Below are 26,949 nucleotides of genomic sequence, written 5' to 3'. Positions count from 1 at the left end.
GTCCTTCTTAAAAGTAATTTCAAAGCTGTAACCCAGCTGAGGGATGACTGATGGTTGTGGTCTCCTGTAGTTCTGTCAGCCAGGAGGACTTGGAGACCTCAAAGAAGATGCCCCAGCCCAGAGCCAAGCCATGTCTACACACTGGTGCATCGCTTCTTGAGACCTGACATATTTTTTTTTAGTCATAAAACAGCCACCCATTCACCCCTCTGTCCCTCTGAGGGACAGAGTGAGGTGAGGAGCATGGGCAAGGCCACCTGCAGCAGGTGCAGAAGCCTCCCAAACTGTGCTGGCTCACATCCACTGTGTCTCTGTGTCCACTAAAAGTCCCTCTGGTTCTTTTGTCCCTGCAGACAGGAGTTTAGGGTGGATTCCAGCCTATTCCACTCCTACCTGTTCCAGCTCTAGGGCACCTCAGGAATTGCTTCTGCCAAAGAAATCCCAGTGGTCTGTGTTGGGTGGGTTTGTGATCCCCAGAAGAGCTCACAGACCAGTACTGACTCCTGGCTATGGACTAGCAGCTCCCATGGGATTGCAGTCCAGCCTAGCTAAGAGATGGGCACTTCCTGATGTTGACTTTGCTATGTTTAGGCTGTGTTGTTTTAGTGCTGGGTTTCTGCATCAAAGCACACATTTACACACAGTTCATGATGGGAAAAAGAAAAGCAGACACTGAGTTGAAGTCTGTTATTTCCTGAAATAGAGAGCAGAAAAAAACCAGTCCCAACCTTAAAGAGACTCCTGACCAAAGGGAACTTGGCAGGGTGAGGGTTTGCATCACTCCAGCAGAGGAAAAGCCACAGGGACAGAGACCTTGGGTGGTGAAACAGAGAAAGATTCCCTCTGGATGAAAATGGTTTTCTTAAAATGGTATCAGTGACACAGTGAGATGTCTTTTTTTGCCAGTTTGTGCCCAGAACTTGAATTTTACAAAAAGTTACAAGTTATTACAATGATTTCCAGTACCTTATTCTCTTTTACAATAGAAAGTGCAGTCGTCAGGGTTCCCTGCAGGTGTGTTAGGTGTGCTGCCTTTGGACAGGTTGAACTTCCACATTCTTAAGGGGTTACGTACAGAATGCTGTCAGGCTTCAGACAGGTAACTCAAGTAACCTTTATACCATAGCACTTGGAGGTAGTCCACACTTAGTGAAAATTAGGTGTCTGAATAGCAGTATGGTATCCAGACATGACCTGTCTCTGCACCCTCTTCTAGCTCATTCCTAGCTCCACGTGAACAAACCTGAGGAGCCGAGTCTTTGTTCCTGTGTGTTCACTTAGAAAAAAAATACACACTGCCGTGGCTGTAATTGCAAACTTCTTTGTTGTTTTGTAATTGCACTCCTACCCCACAGTGTACCAAAGTAAGGTAACCTTGAGGCTTACACAAGAAGAGACACTGCTCATTAACATTGCCACTTTAATTCTGACTTTCAGACTTTTTAGAGGAGAATGCTGGAGATAAGAATAAAATTAGCACCAAAGCTGTCTGCTGCTGGATGGAACACTGAGGGTGTTGATCAAATGTAAGATGTACTGGCTGTGCCTTCATTTGGTTTGAAGTGCAGCTGACTTTGTTCTCCTCCCCAGCAAAGTGCCTGTTTTCATATGCAGCTCCAGAAGTGCCATCACACAGTATTTCTAATGCAGTTTTTAGCTGCAGCACAGTATTTACATTTTTAAATACCTCCTCTTTTATCAATTAAAACTAGGGAAAAAACCCCCAATTTTTAGGATCCTCCTAGGCCAAGTCCAAGTAGGCTTTTGGGGGAAAACTTTGTGTGGTGCAGCAAGAAAAGGTTTAAAAAAGCTCAAAAATTCACCTTAAATTTCCAGATGTTTGAGCCTCCTTTAAAGGAAACTTCTTCAAGTATTTGTTTATGAGATTCATACTTAGACAAGAAGGTGGCAGAAAAATGGTTCTAGGCTTTAATTTCATTTTAAAAGAATAAAGACTTTTATTCTGCAAGTAGTGGTTGCTGCAGGGTTTGGTGGTTTTTTCTTTTTTAAGGCAATGGACTTCCTATCTAACTCAGAATCACAATAACCCTTCTATTCTCCTAAGCCCTTCTGTTTATTATTGTTAAAATAAAGCTTTTAAAGCCCTTAGTAAACTTGCAGCCTAATCCTGCTGACCCTAATTCTTACTCATGTGCACAGCCCAATTAAAATTAGTTGGGCTAAATGGAACAAATTACAGTCTTTTGGGTCAGCACAATTCAGTTGTTATTTATGCTGTCTGCTTTCATGCACGTTGCTGCTGGATTCATTCAGAGGGCTTGACCTGGAGTAATTATTTTCTTGATTACTTCGGAACTTCATCTTCACACCCTGTAATAATTTCATCTGCAGAGATTAAAATATTCCATGCTTTTTTTTGCTGAACATCTGCAGTTTCCTTGTTTTGCTGGATTCTCATATCAGGACAGATATTTTTACTTAGCTACTGAAAAATCTTGAGAGCAGAGCTGTGCACTGTGAGGATAATGCTTCTTCCTGTTATTTCTCTTTCTTAAAAAAGAAAAAAAATTCTTCATGGGATATATTAGAATGTGCATGAGAGCCAATTCTGAGAATTGTAAACTTCTATAAGTTTTATGGGGGTGTAGCAGGAACAATTAGAAAAAAATGGCACTGAACCATTTAAAATGGGCATTGAAAAGATATGAGAAAATGACCCAAATATCCAGTCTTTCTTTTTTTTTTTTCTTTTTTTTAACATTCCTCAGTAAATTTCATAATCATCCAGTACTTTCCTACACTTTCAGTCATCCTCTTCTTTTGCCACCATTCAATTTATTGCTGTGTGATTTCTTGCAACACATGGTGGTGTGGGTGCACTTCAAAGAACCAAAAGTCTAATTTTTTGTGAAAATATCTCCTGGGATTAAGAAATGAGAGGGAGAACCAACATGGCTGGCATTTTTTTCTAAATAGAAGAGCCAAAACAAAACTCTTTGCTCAGACAATAGAGCTTCCTAGTTCCATCTGTATCACTGTCAAAATGCTGCAAAGCCAAGTCCTTATGTAGAGCTGAGCACTGATTTTTCACCTTATTTTCTCCTCTAGCTTGGACTGAAAGTTTTTTTTGGCAGGCTGGGCCAGTGGTTTGGAAACAACGACAATGACGGTGACAAAATGTCCATCTCCCATGGTGTGGATGGCTCAGTGTCAGGGTGTCCAGACACCTCAGGGGCAGAGCAGACAACGCCCTGCTGTGGCATCCCGGCTGCCCCGCTGGCTCCGGCTGGGATGGGGTGATGTGTCCCGGGAAACTCGCACAGGTAACGGGGCAGCCCAGCCCAGATCGTCGGTGAGAGGGGGGTGCAGTGAAGCTGCTCAGCACTACTCACACAAAGGGTGAATAATTAATTTGGTAAAATTTTGCCCCAAGGGGAAATTCAGTTGGGGGAAAGTTTGGTGTTTCCTTGTTCCGGGCGTTTGTCCACTCTGTCACGGGGCTCTGGTGGATTGCTCTGGTGAATCGTGTTTCAGCAATGGAAGGTGCTGCATTCTGGTACATCCTACTTGTGTTCAGGATGGTGAAATGGGTGGTTGAGATGCAAACTCACATCTGATTCTTGTTCCCCACGTAGAAATCACTGGCTGAGGGATGGCATTAAACCTTCCCAGCAGTGAATGTCACAGTCAAACACAGAGTATGCATGTCTCCTTAAGCTAAAAAAAAAAAATGGATGCATTTGCTTTAGTTGCACAGCAGAGAGCAGGAGTTGCTATTTAAGTATCTAAACACTAGAATTAAAAACCCTGGTGTATTTTGGCTGGGCAGAAACAGGATTGGGCTCCTACGAAACAGTCCCTTTGACACAGGGTTTTGTCCTTGGCACTTAGTTTGGCTCTGTGTGTCTAGAGAAATGATCATCCCTGCTCTGGCAACCTAACAGTTAAATTCAGCGTTGCAAACAAGTAGGCATTTATATTTTTATTCCTATTAATATCCTCCTGGTTATGGCACTCTACGTGGTGAGACAGTTTTTCCACCATAGAAAATTTCCTTGGCTAGGTTTAGGCAAGCATAAACATTTACTTCTCTGGGATCCATTACTTACCAGCATTTTTCAACTAATCAGCATCCAGCAGGATGAGTAAAGGTCATATTAAATGCTTCACTTTATGGGTTTTGAGGAGGGAAATATATGTATGTGCAGGGCAGAAGAAATTGGTCTCGTGCAGCAGGGTTTGATTAAATTGAAGAGGATAACTGTTAGAGAATTTCAGCCTCACTCTGATTCTCAGCACCCTGGGTGCTGGTAACTTGTTTGTCTGCTAAATTCTGAGTGTCATACTTCAGATCAAAAGCCCAAAAGAGTGAATCCGATTATGGAGAAGGGTGGTTTGCTTTGATCTTAACAACTTTATTACAAAATCTGTTTTTCTGTTCCTTTTCATGTAGCTCTGGTAGACAAGAACTTTTATTCTTCCCTAGTGCAAGCAGGTGAAAATATCCTTTCAGCTGAAGGAAATAGTGACTCCTATGTTACTGCTGAGTGGAGCCCAAGATAGTCAGTCTAGGGATGGGCTACTTGGCATGGAAAACTGAGATCCAAGTCCTTCAGCTAACATTGCAGGCAAATCCTTTCTGAGCTAAGTGCCTAGAGTATAGTTAATTCCTTTCTGCTTGGTTTCTTTCATTCCCATTTCATGCTCCTCTTCTCCTGGATGCAATTTGCCCAAGAAAGGAAACGCCTGGGGAAAAGCAATTCCTCTGGCAGTGTTTCTAGATCCAAAAATCCTGGGGATGGGCTTTCCTGAGAGGGTTTTAATCTGGCAGCTCAGGCTGACATTCCCACCCTCTGTGGTTGGTTCATGGCCCTTCCTCCTCAGTGTCTCCTAGGAGCACCATGTCTCGTTCCCCCTGTGGTGTCCAAGGGCTTCCTTCAGCAGGGAGCACTAAATAATGCCTTGTGGTTCTGGGACCACCTTAAAATGATGAAATTCTCTAGGCAATAACTAGCAGGTCTTTTAGCCCTCCCTTTTCGATTCTGGACTCTTGTAGGATTGTTGCCCAAACAGGACCAACCCCTTGCTCTTTAATGACAGCTGAAACTCTCATGTTGTAATGTAAATAAAGCAAGGCTTTGAGGAGGAACACCAAATAGAGGGAAAGGCACAGGGAAATCACAAGAGCTGTCAGCACCACATCTTCTGGCAGTCTCTGAGTCACTCAGACTTCATCATCAGGGCACCGAGGTCCTTGGTGTCCCATCAGCCTGACTTGCATCTGTTGCAAAGGCCAATAAAGGAATAAATACGTAGGGAGAGGCTTCATAGTTCTCTCCATGTAGGCATGTGAGATTTCCAGTGGCACTGAACTGGAGACTCCCTGACACCTGCAATACTTGGTAAAATGTAAATGGGATTCCTAAACCTTTTCTGATTTTTATATGAATTTTAAGACAAGTGCCTTGGTTTCCACTGGGCAGTTGAAGCTGTGCATTTACTGCTTGCCTGCAGACTTCACAGCAACTCATCAGGGGAGGCTGTGAAACTTCTCTTTTTTGGTATTAGTCTTTATTAAAATAAGCAGAGTTTTGGCAGTGTGTGCTGTTTTCTTTAATAAGCTTAAAAAGGTGTTAGACAGTCATAAGAGACTGCCACATAGCCAAACTAGTGTTGGTTTTGAACTAAAAAAATTGATGCCTTGCAATTCTAAAATACTCTAGGAAATGCTGTTGATTTTACACCAGTTCACTTATTCACTACCTCACCACCGTTGGCTGAAACAGAAATTAGTAAATTTTTGTTAACTCTGTTCTTGCAGGGAATGTTTGCAATTGTGCTGGTCCTGCATCTCTGGGTTTCACCTCTTCAGGGGGTTCTGTGGACTCGTGGCTGGTGTTGGTAGTGATGCTCTTAAGTGTAAAGCAAGCAAGAGATGCAGGGGGGAGTGAGCAGTGCTTTTCTGGCCACAGGAAAACCATACAGTCCCAGGATGTCTGTGGTGCTTGAGGATTACCAGCACCTCACAGACTGGGAAGAAGGAAAAGCCTGCGAGATGTTTTTCAGTTCATGGTGTCTGTATTTGGATAAAGAGGTTCAGTTTGGATCTCTGATGTACACCAGTTGAAAATCACTGTAGCTTTCCTGATGCTAGTGACATCCCAGCATGGCCTAGAGAAAGAAGGCTACCTATTTTTTTTTTTCTGCAAGAATTTTAAAGTCTTGGAAATTTCATCAAGAAAATGTTTTCCCTAAGTCATTGACATTTTTTGAACAGTCACTCAACCAGAAAGGGAGAAGGTATGTTTTGATCTTCTCATTTTAAAGGTTTTCTGCCCCAACTTGACAGCTGACAGCACTGCAGGACAAAAGCAGCAGGAACGAAACAAGAAAGCAAGAAGACCTTTTCTCAGAAATCAAGATTGTCATTTCCAATACTTGGCATGTTCCTTATCTTCATACTCACTCTCCAGTTGAATAGCAGATCCCCCTGAATTGTAAAGAACTTATCTTCTCAGTTTCACAATCTACTTGGGAAAATTGCCATGTAAGCATGGGGAAATCTGACACATCTCTTCAGCGTGAAGTGTCAAGCAGCTAAAATGACAACTATGTCCATTAAACCACCCAAGCAATTAGAAGGCTCACATTTATAATGTTTTAACCAGCTTTTCTTCTCCAACCACATTAAGCTGTCACCACTTCTCTTATTTTAAAATCTCTTTGTGACCCATTTTCTTTAAAAGATTTTGATAGAAGTAACCAAAAATTAAGACAGTGGTTCTAAGGAAGATGGATTTTTCATTCCTGTTGACCTAGTGATGCTCCACATGGGCAAAACAGTCTCTTCATATAGGACCTGTTTTTTTTTGGTCAGGGCTGTAACCTCCTTTAGTAAGAAACATGTTTAAAGATCTGTCAGATACATTATTGTATTTCCATGGGACTGAAAATCACACTCTTGGTGTCCTGCAGTTCTGGAGAGCATTCACTCAGTGGCCATTGTTTGTCATTGCAGGAGACCAAATGTCACTTCACAAGTAATTTACAAGTATTTTTACCAACGTTTCTATAATGCACATGTGGCATTTTCCCTTGTTCTAGTTATCACCATTTCCTTCTCCAAACAGCTGTGATCATTATCCTTAATGTCAGACTTGTGGCTTGGTCCCTACACACCTGGAGGAAAATTCTAGCAATAAATCTCCTTTCCTCATCATCTTATTGAAGCATTCTGTAAATTCTCCCAGCACTTCCTTGGACTCATAAGAGTAGCAAGCAGTATTGGCCATGCATAGCTCTCTCACTGTATGCTTTGGTTTTCTAGTCTTTACACAAGTAGCTTAAGGTACATAGGAATCTTTTGTTCTTGGTAGTCTGTAATACAGGAAGCTTTGGGACTCATTGACAGCATCTCCTTCCTTCCTTGGCTTTTCATTGGTGCATTTCATTTTGTAGTAAGTGCAGTATAAGTGTTCATTCCAACTGGTTTTTGTTAGAAAATGCTGTTTGGATTGAGAACAATTAATACACTGATGGGATTTCAGCTCTGAATGTACCTGACTGATCCCCTGCTCTGACCTCAGCATTACCCCATGCTGATGGGGCCAAGTGAGATTGAAATGAGGTTTATTGAACTGTGTGTTATTGGCTTTCCAATCATGGTTTGAATGTGAATGCAAAATAAGTTTTTCTTCTTGGTTTCATAGATATAAAAGGCTTTTTAATCAGACTGTACAAATAATTTATTCTTCCTTGATCCATCAAGAATGAGCAAACAGGCTGCTGCTCAGAGATTGTTTGGAGTGAATTACTTGATCAGTAGTACCAGCCATCAGGAAAAATTTATGTTAATGTCATTCTAGGATCCACTTTAATCTTCTAGTACCTGCAGACACCATTCAGAATAGCTTCTCATCATTGAAGTGCAATGGTGTGAAAGGAGGAGTGGACTAAATGTCTGAGAGACATTCACAACCACTTTTAGACTGTTCCTTTGGCACGAGACCCAAACGTTTAACTTAAGCATTCAGCATTGAGGCTGCTGGGTCCAGGGGTGAGGGGAGGGTTAGGAAAAGATGGCCTATCTCCTGGAGATCCTTAGGAGCTCAGACTCAACCCCAGGAGCAGGCACAACTGTGGGATCCTTCTGAGCATGAAACTGGAACTAGGGGCTGAACTTGCTAGAATCCCTAACTAAAATAAGCCCACATACAAACCAATGAGAGACAGTCTGGTTTTGCAGAGCTTTCTGTTTGTGTAGATGAGAGGAAGATAAGCAGATCTGGAGATGTGAGAGCCCTGCATTAGCAGGCAGATGTCCTGATAGATGGAGTCTCAGCCTCTCTGCTTGTCTTGGCCACACTTGTATCCTTAAGAAATTAAAATCTGATAAGAAACTACTGCTTCCATTTAGATCTACCTCAAAGACACAAATTGAGTTTAAAAATAATTTTGATGGATGGATGCTCATGTAGAAGCTTAGACATTTCTGAGCTACCATGGATTTTTATGTTGGATGTTTTAAGTTCTCGATGCAAAGAGTGTTATTCTACACTGTGGGAGAATGAGGGCAGCAGGATTATAGATGTCCTCATCTGTCCTTTGTGCATCTGAAACCCTTCAGTGAACATGACAGGCTGCCTGCAACAGCCCTGCGTGCAGAGATGGAATTGTATGACTAGCTGTGCATTCTCCTTTTGCACTGGAATTTCACATGTTGGAAAGCAGCAGAGCGTCATGCCTTAAAACTAATGTTTGCCACATGAATTTGGCTTTGCTTGAGTGATGGCAGGGCAGAAAACGCACTCAGCTGGAGTGTGGTTTTGTAGCTGGTCTGTAGAGTTGAACTACAGGTCAGAGGCATCTCTCAGTCCCTGCATGAAGAGCTTTGCTGAAGCCTTGGACCTTGGTATTTAGTCTATAAGGTCATATAGTCAGGACATCGAGTTTCAGCCCCCAGAATTTCAGCCTAGTCTGCTACCTGAGAGCAAAGATGTGGATTCTATTAGATAACTGGACCTAATCCAAAGCCCACTGAAATAACTTCAGTTTTCTGTATTTTCAATGGAATAAGCCTGTTTTTAAAGCAGAGTTATTTGAATTCATAAAAAAAGAGTTACTTTGTGATGCTTCCTTGATTACCCTTCTCCCTAAAGACTTTGAACAGTGAACATTTTTACGGCACTGTACAACTCATATCTCACTTCATGGTGTCTCCATGGATGGCTGCAGATGCTATTTCTGGTTTACCTTTTTATTTGAACTGGAAATGTTTCAGTGACTTTCCAAATGTTCTGAACTCTTCATTGGCAAAAATCCTTTTCAGGCAACGATGATCAAATGCACATGTTACGGCTGCCCTGGCTGCTTTAATGGATATGTTTGTCATTTTCCTTTCACCCTCAGCTTTATATCCAGGCCAGATGCCCCGAGAACCTGACCTTGTGCACTGCCAGAGCAGCATTCCCTTCCCATCCCGTGCAGCTGCAAGGCGTGAACAGGGAGCTGTGTTCCAGCAGCACCAGCCTGTCCTCCTGCTCGAGCAGGATTATCTCATCCAGTGAGATGGCAGAGCACCTGAGGATGTCATGCTGGACCACATCAACATCAACAGGTACTGCTTTTTTTTTTTTTTTCCCCAAGGTCTGGAGCTCTTTCATTTTCCCAAAATATTCATCAGTGACCTTTCAAAGGTCTCAGCAATTTCTGGGAGTGTGGAAGCAAGGTTTTAAAGGTTGACACTAACTAATGCAAAGAGATGCTTCTGCTTTCACTCTATTCCAGCTTTTTTGATGTGCAGAGAGGCTTCTCTTTCCAGGAAGTTTTGAAATAGAATCCAAGTAAGTCCTGGCCTGCTGTCCCTGAAATCCCTCCAGAAGAGCTCTGGCTCTGGTTCATTTATTTGTACTAGTTGCTGCACACATAATTTATCTCCCATATATATAAAGTGCAGAAATACATCAGAATGTGCACAAAACTTTGCATCTTCTGTAATCCAAACTGGAATCATTGCTTCTTTCTAACTAAAGCTTTAAAATGGTAGGTCTCAGCACAGCCAAATTGCAGGCTGTGCTCTATTTATTTCACATGTTTTCTTAGCATTGTATAAAGACAGGGTATATCCATTTTAGATGCTGCTTTTTTCCCTTGCAATCTTCTTAATTTTGCATTATTTCATTTATGGTCTTTAGTGCTGTTCTTATTTTAGTGGAATTACTTGTGCTTTGTGCTGGTTCCACTGTTAGGAGAAAACTGAAGCCCAGTCACCTTAGCATGGGTGGGCATTGCCATGGCTTGCACAGAGATGCTGCAGAGGATGAGCACCCCAAGAAAGCCTGGCCCTCACCTTGGCTTCTGCAGTTTGTCTGAGTCCTCAGCTGTTGTTAAAAACACACTGTGGTGAAAGAACAGAGGTTTGCAAGTGAAACCTGACCTGACTACGCACAACAGAGGCTCAGGTTTCCAAAGCAGGTTTGAGATAGTTGGCATGAAAGAAGGCAAAGGCACTGGGACAAGAAGCAGCATGCTCTGCTGGTAAACCTGGAGGGCTCCCAAGTCCCTCCAGTATTAACCACCAAATCCCACACCCATCCGCTGCTCCTGCAGCAGAATGTCCCTGCTGTGAGTTTGGGGTAAGATGGTTGAGCTGTCTTTAGTTCCCCTGAACTTTGGAGCTGAAAAAGTCTAAAAGTACTGTCCTTTGTTCCCATTATGAAGGCCCATGGGAATGCACCTGAGAAAGGCAGTGTTTCCTCTTTATATGTGCCCATTCCAGGGAGTGACACACACCTGGCCTCTTGATTTAAAGATGCAGTAGTTGTAGGGCCCTGACTGAGTTGCTACATCATCACTTGTTTGGACACTCCTGTCACAGGGGAGTTACCAGAATTAAATCGCTATTTTCTGTATTAGTATATCTTTGTGTACTTTAAGGAAGAGGAACACCTACTAGTTGCTCATGGACAATGTGAGCTTTGCAATTATTATCTGTTTTAAAATGGTGAGCTCTCTCCTTGCAGTTGCAGAGCTAAATCTTCTGCCAAGTCACTGATGGCCAATTCACACTTGCCAAAGCTTTGGCCCACAATCTTCAAGCATGGATATAAATTTGAAGGCAGCACCAGGACTGTGGTAAAGCTCAGCCTGAAGTTTAACTCTCGTTCAAGCATCAATTTAACTACATTTTACTATTGAAAACCACAATGTGGTTGTGTTTCCCTTTGTCTTTTATGAAACCAGCTATTTGAACTGGGCAAAGGTTTGTAGAGTTTTCTGATCCAGAAACAGTTGGCAAGGTATCTGTTTTGAAGAATCATAAGCAAGAAATATAATGCAACAAAGGAAAACCACAATTTTACTTCATTTTGTTTAGAGCATCTTGCTAAGAAATAATTTGGAATGAATTTTGTGGCTGCTCCGTCTACACCTCAAGTATGCTGGATGCTCACTAGGGTGAGACTTAGGGCTGATGCAATAGTGAAATCCCCAGACTGCATGGAAAAACATGGAGAAATGAGATTCCTATGGAAGGGTGAAGGAACTGAGGACAAAAAGAGGTTTTAGGAGTTTGAAGGAAAGTAAGCGCCTGCCTAAGCAATTTCATGTATGACCTCTACTAAGCATTGTATTCCAATGATTTCTGGAATAAAAGAAATCTCAGATTGTGGAGCCCAGAGTAATCAGAGACAGAAAACCAGACTTTTACCTGTCTCAAGTGGCTTTATGTTTTATTTGTTCTTTTAAATTTCAAAATACTGTATAATCTCCAAAAAAATGATCTCTTAATATAGTCATATCCGTGCCAAACATGTGATGCAAACCAAATCATGTTTGGATGAACTTTAATAGTGATCTTCTAGGATTAATAATTTCAGAAATAGCCTGAATGAACAGTTAAAGTGTTTTCAGTCCTGTGCTTGCAAGCTGATGGATGGCTATATCCGGGATGCTGCCTTTGCAGGCTGCCCTCACGCTTCCAGGGTCATCTGCTCCGTGCTGGCTAAAGGAAGGTCAGAGGGGACATAAAGAATTTGACAGGGAGATATGTACCAGGATTTGGATTTCTGTGGAAGTCAGGCATAGCATTAATGTTCAATACTTGCATGATTAACGCTTTCCCTGCCTCTGAGGCACCGTAGAAAGACCCAGTAGAACCTGTGCCAGTCCAGACATCTGTTAGAAGGCTGGAACGCCCAGATTCCTGGGGTGGGCAGGAGCTGGTGGGGATGAATTCACATGACTCAGCTGAAATTGGCAGCGCTGTGAGCTGGGAATCTTGTCCAGTGAGTTCAGAGGCACCGCTCGGGTGGATGTGCTCAGTGGAGGAGGACACCAGTTACAGCACAGGCACCCAGCAGATCTTTATCTTTCTGTTGTGCTCTTTCTTTCTTGCTGCAGTACTTGTGCCTTCCTCCCACTGATTCAAACCACGTTTAGAGTAATCCTTCAGTTTCTTTGTTTCCATCAAACTACGTGGCTGAACCAAGCAGAATTCCTGTTGTCTCCACATGCTGCCATGTGCTGCAGACGGGCTGTCCCACACCCGCCAGCGTCGCTCCCTGGGAGAGATGGGCTGCCTTGCATTTGTCAGGGGATCTGTGTCTCCCACTGACTGATGGGCAAACATAAAGGCGTGGTGGAGACCCGCAGGTTGTGTTTTCAGCCTGCTGGGGAACACTGCAGCCTCAGCAGAAATGCCCGATTAAGCTATAGGTAAGAGTTGTCTGTCTAATGCCTGGGAGTTTCCCTGCGAGGATGAGCAGGAGGACAGGTATTGATGCTTCTGGAAAGGGGTAGTGCAGGGCAAGTAACTTCTGAATGTTTTGGCAAGTGAACAGGAGAGCACAGGCTGGAATTTTAATGGCTATAGGAATGAAGTGTGCTCCAGAGTCAGTCCAGATCTGCTGAGGGTTTCTTTCAGGGCAGAAAAAGTGTGTGCAAAACCTTTATGAAGCCTCAGACCCCTTCTCCATGGGTTTTGTCTCTTCGTTGGAGTGGCTGTGGGGTTTTTGGGGTTGTTTTTTTGGGGGGGGGAGGGGTGTGTGTTGGTATTTTTTTTTTCTGCTTCATAGAAGTTTGAGAATTATCTGTAAGACTTGGTAAAGGGCTCTCCTCAAAATTATTGTCCTGAAGCACAAAAGGTCTACAGAGAACATCAGGCTTGTTACAAGATGGAAGAGAGGCTGGTAAGCCTGGAGGAGAGGATTGAAAACATTATTTGGTTGCGAGTAAGCGCTTTCTTTTGCAGTACAAAGATTGGCACTTCATAGAGTAATCAGAGTCAGAAATTTAATCCTTCAATTTAATGACCCAGGCCTTGTGCCTGTGCAAATTTTCTAATCACAAAAGCAGCAAAGGCAAATACTATTATCAAAGGCATAGGGCTGTTCAGTAAGTCAGCCAGGCTTCTTTATGCTATCAGCACATCTAAAGATAAGAATTCTATCTCCTCAAAGCACGTATCTGAAGTATAGTGTAATAAGTCATGTTGTTGAAGCAGCCTGAAAGCAGTGGCAGTTAGATTAAGCATTCCTTGCTTTTAATGAGAACAGGGAAATACCTCTATATGTGTCTGCTAAGGCTCAGAGGGAAGGGTTTCCCCTTGTGAGGGCTCTCTGCCGTGGTTTGACAAGCAGAATTCAGGGAAATGTGCCTGGAGGGGTACAGTGAGGCTCATCATATTGGTGTTCTTTGGTGCCTTGATGAAGGAGATGGATCCTTATGAGAGTCCTATAAAAAAAAATTAGGGGGAGAGGGCCAAATTTCTTGTCAACAGCAAACAAAAGGGCAGGTGCCCGTGTGAGTGCTCAGGCATGGGTTCAGCCTTTCCCCTGCTGTGGTGTTTGTGCAGGGATGGGCACAAGTTCACTGCTCAACTCCTCTATTTCATGGGCTGAAGACCTGTGCTGGGGCTTGTTATCATGTTCACCAGTGAATAATCTCAATTATCTGAAAATTCAAGAGCCCAACATGAGCTTATGTCTAAACTTTAAAAATCCCAGACCCTTTTGACCTTGGGTGACACAAAGCCTCCAGGAGGCTGCAACCTATCCAGATGTGGAGATTTCAGTGCAGGGAAACTTACACAGCCCAAGTCTGCACTGAGACTCTGGGGGACTCCTCATATTTGTATTTGCCAAGGTTGTGTAGGTAGATTTTTTCCTATGGCTTATTATTCAATGCCAGTCTGATTCATACTTTCAGCTACTTGTCATTTTTGCGATTAAATTCCTTGGCAGTGATAAGGTCTGGAGAAAAACAAAGATAACAAGACAAGGCTAGAATGTGCTTGTTGCAGTCTTGCCCAGTTTAGAGATATTTCCTAAATTGTTTCTTTTTTCAGATTAGTTCCAAGTGAGCTTTTCCTCTTGCTTCCCAGATTGATAAATGCTCAGGAAGGCGTAGTGGAGCTCACAGTTTAGGGCTGTGAATGCTTTCTTCTTGTTATATGTGCATGAGTCCTGACCCCTCCATCTCCTAGAACTGGATGCAATACAAAGAACATCACCACTATTTCCAATAATAATAAAATGCTACTTGGGTTTCATAGCCTGCCCCTCCTGATAACATCTGTGATTCAGAGTTAATCATCCACACAACACAGAAGTCAGCAGATATATTTGAATTCCCTTCTGTCTATTTAAATCCCTTAAATCACCCACAGATCAACTCATGGAGGAAAACCACAAGAGATATAGATATATTTTTTCTAATTGGAAGGAAGCTGAAACATTTGCCAGAACACCAGGTTGCAGATTGCCCCACTCAGTACAGTTGGGTGAAGCCAGTGCTGGCATTGCTGTGTCTGAGTGATCCTAAAGCCCTGAAGTCTTTGCCTCCTCACCTGCTCCCTTGCTGCTCTCTGTCCTCTGCAGCTGGGATTAACAAGATGGCTCTGAGGAGACACATCCTTCCTGAGATGATCACATTACAGCAGGAATTAGAACAATCTGAGCATCACACCCAGATGGCCGTGGCAAACCAAGCTGCTTGTCACTTTGCAGCCTGGCATATGAAACCTGAGGGGTTTTCCCTGCTTTTTTCCTTCTCCTGGCCCAGGGACTGGTGGTCTCGAGGGAGCATCTCCTGACCTGATGTGCATCCAAGGCACAGCAGCAGGAAAATACAAAATACACAGTAAGTCTGTGATAGAGAATTTAGGAAGACATTAAAAAGATGGCAATTGAATTGGCATGTAACTCCCCCATGAAAACATGTAGGGTGGGAAAAGAGATGATAAGATGATGTAGTGTGTTTAAATGCAGGAAGTTCTTACTTTTGCTTGAATACATTTGTCTGCAAGCCAAATGCTGTCTGAGTCAGACTGTGGTTTCATGAAGATCAGCAGATCTGTACCTCAGGGCAGGATCCCTCCTGTAATTTGTTGAGCTTCACAAAACCAAGAATCATTCTTTTTGCCTAAGGAGATGTGGATAAAAATTTTAATTTATATTAAAATATGGCCTATGCTTTTGGATTTTTAATGGCATTTCCTAAACAGCACTATTTAGGAAAGGCCTTTAAATCCCAATACAGCTGACTCTAGTTAGCTAAACACACACCTCACTTGTTACAATCCCTGAAACAAGCAGTCCTCCAGAAGAGCCTATCCTCAATAGCAAGGCCCTGGAAAAAATCAGCTGGATGTTCACCCAGTAGCCCTGTTTGTCATTGGGTGGGGGTTGGTTGTGTTTGCTGGACCTGAGCTGACGGCAGGAAACCTTTAAAAAAGCCAAAACCTAACAAAAGAGGAGTGAGTGACAGCTGCAGGGAGCTGGTAGGGAATGAGGGCTCAAGGAAAACAGCTGGAACTGGGAGAAAGTGGCAGAGACACGGCCAGATCCTTTGCAGCCCCTTCTCTGATCTTCTCAGTACCAGTGAGATGTGTGGGTATTTCTCATTCCTCTTTCCCCACCAGTGATGCTGGCAGAAAATGAGGTGAGCTGTCCTGAAAGCAGGTTTTGTGCCAGAGGAGATTCAGCCAAGTGCTGGGCAAGTTGTTGGGAGGTTGGGAGAAATTTTTTGAGAGAAAAACCAGCTGTATCCTCACTGAGAGCAAGAAGCACTGACCTCCTGCGATTTATTCTTGGGATGGGTTGGAGGCTAAATGGGGGCTATGCTTCTTTTTGTCCTTTGAAGTATAAAATTCAGTCTGTGAGAGACAAACTTACCAAAGCAGCACGTGGGGATTTCTGCTTGGTTCCCATATTACGAGCAGGAAAGTTTTAAATTCCCAGTTCTCTCACTCCCTTTGAAAGTTCAGCTCACGTAGATGTTGAACAAAATGTCAGAGGGGTTGTTTTTAAATAGGAGTAATAACAGTTGGGGGAGACTGACTCACTGGATGGAACTCTCTTGTTTGTTCAAGCCCAAGGAAAAAATATGTAATTTTTAGTTGTGCTCTATGGCATTCCCTCGTTAGTTTACCCCAGATTTTCGTCAGTGAAGTCAGGATTTGGACTGTGCACTTCCATGTTCATCAGCTATGTGACACACCATGTCAATAAACATGGTAGGGCTGTTTTCTAGAAAAACATTCATCAGCTTAGAGGTTCCTTTTACTAAAATACAGCCAGGATTGACATCCAGGACAACCAGAAAACCCAGCACTAGGTGATACCCATTTGCCCAGGACTCATACTCCACCTGATGTAACCAATATTGTGTATTGCTCACAATTCAGAACAAGTGTTATTCATCCTCTCCCAGGCAGTCAGAGCCCTAGACATGCACTTTTTCTGTGTTTATTCCAGCCAAATCTCATCTCCAAGTTACGTGACTCGCTTTGCATCCCACCACTCACAGAAGACTCCCCTCCTTTGCCTGCTTGATCACATATCTCTGAGTGTCTTTGCTTCTGAGAGTTCAGAGTTGAACTGGAGGGGGTGTTCTGAGGGTTGTAAAAGAGGTATGGATGTGTGTACGTGCAGATCTCTATCTACCACATGTCTGAGAACAGGAAACCTCTTGCCTGCTTTCTTGCCTTTCCCCTGTCCTTTTTATGCTTCTGCTTATCCCGGGAAGCCTGCTCATTGCCAAAACAGAAGAACAATTTTTTAACACTTTGTCTGATGTTTTTGCTTCACCTGAAAGAGCCAGAACAGCAAATGCCAATATCCTAGTGAAAAAAAACCCCAAAAGACTTCTTGGGTTTGTTTCATCCATCCATTTCCCAAAGAAAACAAGCAGGCTAAGCACAATGGTAAAAATGCATCAAGTGCACAGTGGGGATTGTTGAATGACAGTACCAGAGGGGCAGAAGTGTCAGGTTTTATGCATTCTGGTGTCAGCAGATTCACAAAAATTTCAAAATAATGTTTAAAACTGTTAGGACCCACTAAACACTGACTTTTTGCTAGCATATAGTTAGCTTTTCTCCTTCAAAGACCAAATTTTTTTGGTAAAAACATAAAATGTTGGCCTGATTAAGAACAAGAATGAAAAAAAGTAAGAAGAATGTTCCTTATGTATAAAATGAAATTGACTTTTTCACAAGAAAAGGTTGTGAATGCAGTTACTTAGTTTTGGGGTGCAAATACCTTAAACAGCTCAAGTTAGTTTTCTACACACATACTGTTATTTAAACTGGAAAGTTAGACTTTCTACCTAAAAATATTTTCATTTCATTAATTTCTCTTGCAAGAAACTCCTAAGAATGAAAGTAGAAGACAAAAAAAATGTGTATTTCTCCACTGGCTTTTTATTTATCAAGTCTGACTTCCACTCCTTGAGTTTTAAGTGAGTTTGTCTCCTTTGTTCGTGCTGGTCTTTAAGCACAAGAGCATCTAAAGCTACATATGTTGCCCCAGCCTTCATGTAGGGCTCTGAACTTACTTTGAATTTGTAATTTGGGATCTACCATGAATTCAGTGTTTTCATTTCTTGTCAGTCCTGTGTGTGTCCACAAGCCTCCAGGCACCTGTGGTGCTCCTGATGAGCCAGTACTGAGAGTGGCAAAAGTAGGAATCACCTACAGGATGCTTAGGCTGGTTCCAATTTTTCTTTTTCTGCCTGCAAATATTCACCCCAGAGTAGCAGCTGCTAATTAATACAGAATTGAGAGGTTTAAGCAGAGAAATGAAGCAGGACCCATGGTTTATTCACCACCCTGAAAGAGAGGAAGGCTTCCTGCACTCGGGACCAGCCAGGAGGTCCTCGGTGGCCAGTGCAGTGGCTGAGGAAGATGCACACACATCTGTTTTACTTTGAACTCCATGTCCCAGACATCCCATGCCTAATTACTGCTTGTTGCCCCAGGCTGCACCTCTCCCTCAGTTTTGGCAATGGCATCTAACCCCCATCCTCTGCCCAGCTGCAAGGCAGGGTCACAGGAACCCTCCTGCAGCCGTGCTGACGTCTCTTCCTCTGCTTTTCCTGGAGGTGCTGGAGCCCAGCTCAGCCACACAGACAGGTATTTTGGAGGGTTTACAGTGGGTTTTGTACAAGCTGAAGAAACAGAACTGAAACACAGAACTAAACAGGAAGCTGTTAAATACCACTAATTAAAAGAGAAAACAACTCCCTTAATCTTTCCAATATTTACGTAGAGGATAATTTCTAATGCCCTCCTTTGTCACAACTCTTTCCAAGCCCTTTGTTGTGAGAAAGTACTTATTTCCATCTCTTCCTCTACAAACTCCAGAGGAGGTGCTTTTCATTTGATCTTTTCAGTTCTGGTGTAATTTATTTCATTACTTCACTCAGCCTGCTCACGTGCACACCAGACTGCAGCACTCCTATTCCCAAATGACCTGGCAACTTAAGATGGTCACAGCTGGGGTTTTTTCATGTTTTTTTTTTTTTTTTTTTTTTTTTTTTTTATTCTTTCACCCTCTAGTTTCCTTTTCTAATGCCTTTCTCATTCCTCAGGGAGGTGGCAGTCAGCATAGTCCAGCACCAAAGCTGGTTCCCAGCATCTGGGGGAGTGACAAGCTCTTTTTGTGATGGTGACTTCAGGGGATGAAATCTGCTCACGCAATGCAAATCACCCTTATGAAACAGCCAAATGTCTTGGGACTCCATCCTTAAAATATTCCATGAATATGGCTCTGGTGCACTTCTTTCATTTCCTCTAGTCAGAGGCCAGATCATCTGAAAATACATCCGTTTTTGAGCTGTCCTGTGTTATGACACAGCTGGAGTTGGTTAAAATCTAGAGGGCAGTATCTGGCTTAAGCTGATGGGTCTTTGTGTGGCTTTGATTTATTATTTTAGAACAGCCTGTCCCCTCTTCCATCCTGTAGATAGCTTTGTTTTGTTTTAATGAAAAAACCAGAACAAAGCTGAAATAGCTTTGCTTTATTGCTCTCCATGTGTAAAGCAAAGGTCCAGGCATGCAGATCCCCTGATTTCACCAAAATGAAGTGGTTTCCCCTCATTTACCACTCTGCAAGCAGGCATGGGTGGTGGGTCACCTCAGGGAATCCTTTGGAGAAACTTGGACTTCCTGAGCTTTTTAGAATGAAGAGAGACAGATGATGAAGGTGATGCTTTCTTTCTGTAAGCCAAATTTATATTTTCCATTTTAACCAGGAATCCAGATGTATTTCAAAGAATACATTTAAATCCTGGCTGGTTTTGGTGACACAAGGAAAGCAAACCATAGTACTGGTTCAGGCATCTTGGTGTTACACACTGAGCCACTTAAGAGGGGAGGAAGGAGAAAAACCCCAAAAAGCTAATTATCTTGGTGTTCAGTTTTTCTTTTCAAGTGTAAACTTCTTGTGGTTTTCTGCTCTGCATAGCACAAGTGCATCTCACAGACAGGAATGGATGCTGGGGTCTTTTGTGGGAGATCCTTTCCATCAGTATAAGAACTGTATTATAACTGCAGCTTTGGCTCTAAGGCTTGTACCAAAGGTTTTTAGTTTGGAGCTTTTTTTTTTCTCTGAAAGAGGCTGGCAATGAGAATCACAGGATGAAGGAAAGCCATAGGGACCTTTTTTTTTTGTAAATGTGTACGCCGAAATTTGGGTAAACAGGAGTTAAAAGATGATTTAACTTTATCCTTGGTTATTCTAAACTGACATTGAAGAAACAGCCAGGGAGAGGGAGTTTTAATGGAAACCATCATAATAAACCTTGCAGTAAAGTGGAGGAAGCAGGTCTCTTTAGGCTGTGGCTCTGGTTCAAATCGGAGATTACTTTCTAATTCCTGAATCAGTGCCCCCGGTGAAATGTCTGCTGGATGCTGGTTCCCTCTCCTGCAGCAGCTCTGCATGAACTGGTTGCCTCAGGAGACACGAGTGGGTATGTGACTGGTTGTACCTCAGCCTTATGGCACAAGGAAGAGAAAATCCCTGGTTTGAAGCCATCCTGGCACCTGACTCAAAGTCCTCGGAGGTCAGCCGGGGTCCCTGGATCAGACCTTTGTAATAAGCAGCCGTTGTTTCCAGACAAAGAAAAAAAAAATCTGTTTTTCTTTGGCTTTGAGGATTTGTTGTGTTTTTTTAAAGCAGAAAGAGAACCTCAAAGGGCATTTCTTTGCTTTCCTCTGAAGACTGTACTCTTGGCTGCAGACCATCTCTCTCATACTCAAGCCCTTAAGTGCATTTTTTCCCTTTGGCCCTGCCTGCCCTTTTTGCTGACAGAGGAGACTGGCTGCCTGTCACCTCTGCTATCCCAGGGAAGCCTTTTTCCAGGTGGTGGCAGATATCCCAGTGAGGGACAGGGACAGTGCACAGTGTCCAGCACAACCTCACTGTTCCCTCCTGGGCCCGTGCTCTCTGTGGAACCTGAGCATCTCTTCCACCTCAACAGAGCTTCAGGGTGAGCCCTGCTGTGCCCTGGGTGGGCAGCAAGCCCTGGGGTCTTTCTCTTACCCCAGCACCTCCTTTCTCTTTCTCATAGTTAAAATCCAGGTCTGTCTACCTTGCATGCTCTCTTCACTGATTTCAGGTCAAAATGGGTTTCCAGGCTGGAGTACCTGGGGTAGGTCTGTGTCTGTATCCGAGCAGGGATTTGCAGTGCTGCTCAGAAAAGGGCTGATTTCTTGGCTGGACTGAGTTCCTTGTGCATCCCTGCTGCTCAGGTTGCTGCAGGTGTGGGCACGGTGTAAATATTTGTTTAAACCCATTGTACCCCAAGGGGCCATGAAAAAGAACCCTCTCGTGACCAACACTGAGACAGTTTGTGAAGCTTCAACCTCTTCATATTCCCATGAGAAGAGATTTCTAAAATAATCACATTCTAAAAATCAGATTGTGTGAAAAAAGGAGAGCACCAAAGCACATCTTTTATTCTGAAGCCATGAAGACTGTCCAAAAACTCTTGCACTGTCTTTGTGAGACTTTAGGACACCTTTGGTTAAAAAAAACATGTTACGAAACCACGTTTCTCAGTCAGCTAAAATAGTTAGGCAGGAAAAAAGTGTTTTGTGGTTTAACCATGAGTCCCATGATGCTTCACCTGACTAAGCAGCTACTTCAGGAATCAATCCACAAATGCCAGATTTGAAAATAAGATGGGATATATTTATTCATTCGACCATAACACATGAGCAATCGAATCCCGGAATGCCTTCCCTGCTAACCAGGCTCCTTGAAGATGGCCAGGTCTCTCTCATCACAGGAATTGTGAAACATCAATTTAGTAATTAATCTTCCTTTTTTAAAAAGAAGGGATAATAAAAAAAAGATTGCCCAAATTCTGTAAACAGGTTGTTTACTACTAAATAACAGGAAAAATGGTCACACGTGTGGGTCTGGGGGGGAAGACCCATGAGCTGCCAGCAGCCATCTGGACCTGGCACATACAGACTGGGCTCTAACCTAACTGAATTCTGGCAGTATCAGCATTCTGGTTCTCTGTTTAGTTCAGCAGTTATTTTTTTAGCCTTTCAGAGTACAGAAGTTTTTGGATTAGCTTTTTTCTTTTCCTGTTGTTGTTTTTTAGGCTATTTCATAATGAGTGGGATGTTGCCCCTTCTTTTTTTAACCCCACATGCTGGATCCTTGGAAAGGAACCAAGCTTACTCATTCTTTCTTCCAGACAAGTAGAAACAAATATTTAGTTTTAAAAGAAATAGAATGAAGAACCCCTGTAAAACTCATGCATCTTTTTGATCCTGGAGCTGAACTGAGCTGTTTATATAATTTCCTTAGCCTGAATTGCAGCATGGACAGGATTGAAAACATACTTGGAACAGTTAGAAATAAAAATGAACACTAAAGGCCAGAAGACCTGGCTGCCTTGGAGCTTCTGTCATGCATGCTTTGGGCTGAGCTCTGCAACAAAGAGAGCTGGTGCTGGTAACTCCAAGCAAACCTGGGTTCCTCTGCACAACAGCCTAAGCACAGCTGCTGTTCCTTCTCTGGCGGGGTGTTTTGGTCCCAACCCCTTCCCAGAGAGGCCAGTGGCTGCCCAGCACCCCACATCCATGGTGCAGCACCCCATGTCCCAGCACCCCGTGTCCCACTGCCGAGCGTGTGGGGCTCCACAGGTACCGACCCTGATGGGTGAAACAGCCTCTTGTGCTACACATTGTACATGCAGCCATGTAAGGAGGAGGTGCAGGGAATTCCCTCAGGTGAATCTGCCCAGCATCACGTAATCTGTGTAGATGGAAGGGTTTTGCTCTGATTTTCTGCAGCCTTTTGTGATGTGCTTCAAATATTGCCTCAAAGATGATGCTCAGCTAGAAACATGGGGGTGCACGTTCATGGCACATCTCCCCTCCATTTCTTTCTTTTAAACCAGAACAAAAGGGCTCTTGGGAGGACTTATTTTGGATTAGCTTTGAATTCCAAAGTACGACATTGCTGCTGTGTTTCAAAGCGGGAAGTAATTCTGGTTAACAGGAATAACTGAAAAGCTAGAGCCAGCTTTTCCCCTCATTTACTGTAAATTCACCCCACTCCAAATCCTGCAGAGCTGTTTCAGGCTCGTACAGATCTGCACTTGATTTTATAGCCAGGCAAAATATATGAAATCCATATTCAACTTACTCTGAGCCAGAGGGTTTATCAGAGGGTCCTTCAAGCTGCATTGCAATGATGCTTTTATAAATACTGTCATAACAATGAACACCTAAATGTGAATCAGCATCACAAATGGAGCAAAGGATTCTTACTTTTGGGATCTTGTATGTATTGAGCATGATACTCAGTGTCATTTTGCTGATGAAAACCGGTTAACAAGTGAATTTTTAAGGTTGTCTCTGGTGTAATTGCAGGTTGCTGTCACCAGCACAGCCTCAGTCGAGTACATAAGGATCTGGATCCCGTCTCTTGGTAGGGCAGCCATACAAAACCATTTGATATCTGTGTTCATTAAGGTATTTTGTGTTTTACTGCATTTGAAGTAGTGGTTAAACAGGGGAAACTTTATCTCCAAGGAAAGTTACTGCAGAATCTTGCTGAGCCTTGGCAGAAAGAAATGGGAGGTTCCCTTGGAAGAGGGCAAGTGCATTGTTCTCCCTTAGAATTAACTCAATTAAAGTCACTGGGAGTTTGTATTCTATTCAGATGAGGATTTGAGCTCTTAGTGGAAAAAAAAGGCCTTTTATCACCTCAGAAGAAGAATTAACACCATCACTCTAATGTAGAGGAAGAGGAGGAAAAAGCAAACCAGAAGCCATTGTTTACAAAGGATGTGGGGGAAAAAAACAAGTTTGTTTTTCTGATTTTCTCTGCTGACATTGCACTAAAAGATAAAAATAACTATATTTCACTACTGAAGAGGTTTGGAACTGTCAGATTGTCCCTGGGCATGCCTTATGTGTCTGTCTAGACAGAGAAGGGTGACTGAAATCATCTTGCAAGGACGCTGCCCAGGCTTACATGCCTGCGTGCTACTGAATTATAATTAATGCCAACAAATGCCAAGCAAAGCTGGTACAGCATCCTTAAGGAATAGGAGCAGCCAAGATTTCTTGCTAGGACACTGGCTGCATCGCCAAAAATTTATTCAAAGCCATTAGCAAGCAGGTGTTAGTGGAGGCAGCACCCTCCCCGTGGTGAAGCACAGCCACCTGAGTGGGCAGCACTCGTGGGACAGGTGGAGTATCCTCAAAGCTTCTTTGTCTTTTCTAAAGCTTTAAAGCAAAGTGTTGTTTTTCTAAGGCAGTTTTAATTTCAACATGTACTCCTAGCTGTGGAAAAGGCTGGGCTAGGCAAATGATAAAGGTTAAGGCCTAAAGGAGGATTCTTACCCCAAATATTAAAAGGCGCAGAAACTTTGGAAAATGAAGAAGGACATGTTTTGTTCTTGTTTTGCTGAACGAATTGCCGAAGTCAGAGATGTTTTAAATTTCTGATCCAAGCTTCCCCAAGGGCTGAGGGAGCTGGCAGTGGTGTGTCCTGCCCCAGGTCCCATAGGGCTGTGTGCTGGCTCCTCGAGGGGTGTGCAGCCTGTGTATGGGACACAACAGGACAGGACACACGTCAGAGCTGCCTCTTGGGCAGTGGCTCACATGTAGGTCTGTTTGCAGGGGTGGTTGCTCTCTGCTGTGCTTTCATCCAGACTTTCACACACTTCCCACATTTAGGAGTGTGAGACAGCCAGGACAGGCAAAAGATTTTGTCTGTCTTTGCATCTCCTCCCCCCCCTTTACCCACCCATGGCCTGGACATTCATGTTTCCCTTACCCTTGACCCCATATTGCATTCAGCATCTTCTGACATCTTGCAGAAGCCACTTTTTAACACTTGGCTCCCACATCCAGTCTGGTCTTATATTCCCTGGAGACATACATGTCTCAGACTGATGGGATGTGAACTTCCTGGTGTGTGTAGGCTTTGGAAAACGACATATATTGCAGTCTTGTGTATCCTGGGTTCAGTGTTCTGACAGCCTGACCTTGCTATGCCATTGCTCTCCTTGGTGCAGGTTCTGTTCTCTCAGGATGGGCTGTCCCCCAGGATGCTGGGAGAGTACATCAGTGCCAGGTTCCTCAGAGAGCTTTTGGCTTTCTGGAAGTAAATACTGTGGCACATCTTGAGATGTGTAACCTGGGGAAAGACTTCTCGCTGTAGGAAAGGAGAAGAGCAGGAGGCACTTCTGCTACAACTTCTTTGAGGCACTGGGAGAGGCCTTCTGAGAAGGAATAGTTGGTTTGGACGTTTAGGTTTGCAGGGAAAACAAAAAAAGTGCACATGTCACTTCTACCCCCCCGTGTGCTGTCTCAGCACCTCTCCCTTGCTCCATGGTCAAATCTGCTTTGCCCAGTGACGGTCATTTCCCCACATGAAAGGAAACTGTATTAAGGCTGAACTAAGCATTTTGCTCTCAGGATTCTTGGCTTCCTAAATGTGTCTTACTAATTCACAGAAGATGCTGATGACCTCATTGCTCATGGTTTTGCACCCCTTTGAGAAGGGGTTTTGTTTCCTCCTTCCACTGACCAACAATCAATGATGTCACTTCATCTGTACTAAGAATACACTTAAAATTATAGCTATTTTAAAAATGTAGATGTTTCCCTTGCTTGTAACTCCCTTCTGGAGGAGCAGGATCATTGTCTAAGGCTCCTCAGCCTGCCTCCATATAACCTATGTCTGGTTTTTTTGTTGCAGATAAAAGTGTTTTCCTATTCACCAGCACTGGGATATTCTTTGTGGTGCTGGATGCATGTTCAGGAGCAGTCGTGGGTAGGCAGAACTTTGGCACAGTTAGCAGTGAAAACACTGCCCATGCAAAAACTGAGTGTGTTCAAACACCCATAAAGGAGAGGTAAGAAAACTGCTGAGACTCCACTTTGTGTAGTAACCTGCGGCTGATAGACAAAGAAAGTAAATTAATTAATTTCATAACCAATCCTGTGCTCTGAAGAAATCTGACACAGATTAAACATGTACAAATCCCAAGCATCAGCCAGACAAGAGAAGCAGCATCTCTCCCCCAGGGTTGTACAGATTAGGGCAGACAGAAACAGGTTTTCTAGAAAACTAACAATTTCTTCTAAACAAACCAGTGGTTTCCCAGCATGGAGTAGATAAGGACACTTGCAATCCTATGCACCCGTGCCAGTGTCCAGCCACTTCCTGGCAGCCAGTGATTCAGTTTTCCAAAATGGAAACAAGTCCATTTCTGTTTGTTACCGATTGTTTTTGCCCCTTGTGACAGATGAAAACCATAGGTGTGCCAGATTTTCCAGTGGGACTTTTCTTGGGTGAGCCAATGACTCGTCCTGCCTGCCTGCTGGCTCTCCTACCTTGTGTGGGTCCTGGCAATGGTCTGGACCATCTCTGTTTGTGTCTGTCCCACGTTCTTTGTGGTTTTATGTGTTGCCATATAAACATGGAACACCAGAGATGGATAGATATATTCTTGGCTGCTGGTAGAAGCAGGTCAAGTAACCAGAAAACAGACTTTCAGTCCAAGATGTTTCTGAGCAGCTCACGACAAAGATTTGGACACTCCTGAATTATTACTAGGGGATTTAAACACGTTCTTAAACTCAGGCAAGGTCATGCATACTTTTCTGAATTGGAACTTAAAGGTTTTGAAGATTCTTAATGAAGCATTTTGCAATCATGCAGTAATTACTGTTCTTCTTTTCAGATCACTTGTTCTTGTGTGCTCTAGAAATATCACAGACTTGATGGGCAGCTCTGAAATGTCTGTTTTTGCCAGGTAAAGCCTATTATCTTCCACAAGGGAGGTAAATATATTTATTCTATCATGTTTCTTTGGCTTTTTATGGCTTTTCATGTTTCTTTGGCTTTTTATTAGGTTGGAAAATGCAGCAGAATTACTGGTGTGTCTCCAAAGCAAAAATCCACATACACTTATACACTGCTTATCAATATATTTCCTGCTGCAAGTGCCAGTGTGAAAACCTCTTGGCTTAGGGATGCTGAGAAATAGTAGAGTTATTTCAGGATTTTGACCCCAGTTTTCCAGTGAGAAGTTGCATGCTGCAAACTTTTCATCCTAGAGGGAGCTTGTTTTTCTAAAAAAAAAAAAAAAAAAAAAAAAAGAAAAAAAAGAGAATCATTTGATAAAGATTCCATCTCTAAAGTTCCACTGCTTTGTGAAGAAAAACAA

At 43.1% G+C, this 26,949-nt stretch overlaps 1 protein-coding gene across 9 annotated transcripts in view; it reads left to right on the top strand.

Moving 5' to 3' along the window:
- The window catches only part of LOC138116653 (cell surface hyaluronidase-like), a 49,387-nt gene that overhangs the window by 13,111 nt on the left and 9,327 nt on the right, over positions 1–26,949 (top strand). For 4 of the 9 annotated variants that reach the window (XM_069026168.1, XM_069026163.1, XM_069026164.1 and 1 more), the window contains 3 exons: positions 9,370–9,577; positions 25,476–25,632; positions 26,464–26,535. In XM_069026168.1, coding sequence (XP_068882269.1) covers positions 9,370–9,577; positions 25,476–25,632; positions 26,464–26,535 — 437 coding nt within the window. Of the gene's footprint in view, positions 1–9,369; positions 9,578–18,219; positions 18,374–18,831; positions 20,408–23,134; positions 23,237–25,475; positions 25,633–26,463; positions 26,564–26,949 lie in introns of those variants that run through there. The other 5 variants (XM_069026167.1, XM_069026170.1, XM_069026171.1 and 2 more) reach the window with 5 other exon arrangements.

Source organism: Aphelocoma coerulescens, chromosome 10 (assembly GCF_041296385.1).
Source record: "Aphelocoma coerulescens isolate FSJ_1873_10779 chromosome 10, UR_Acoe_1.0, whole genome shotgun sequence".
Taxonomy (NCBI): domain Eukaryota; kingdom Metazoa; phylum Chordata; class Aves; order Passeriformes; family Corvidae; genus Aphelocoma; species Aphelocoma coerulescens.
The sequence above is the reverse complement of the archived record's forward strand: the minus strand, read 5'-3'. Positions and strand labels throughout refer to the sequence as shown.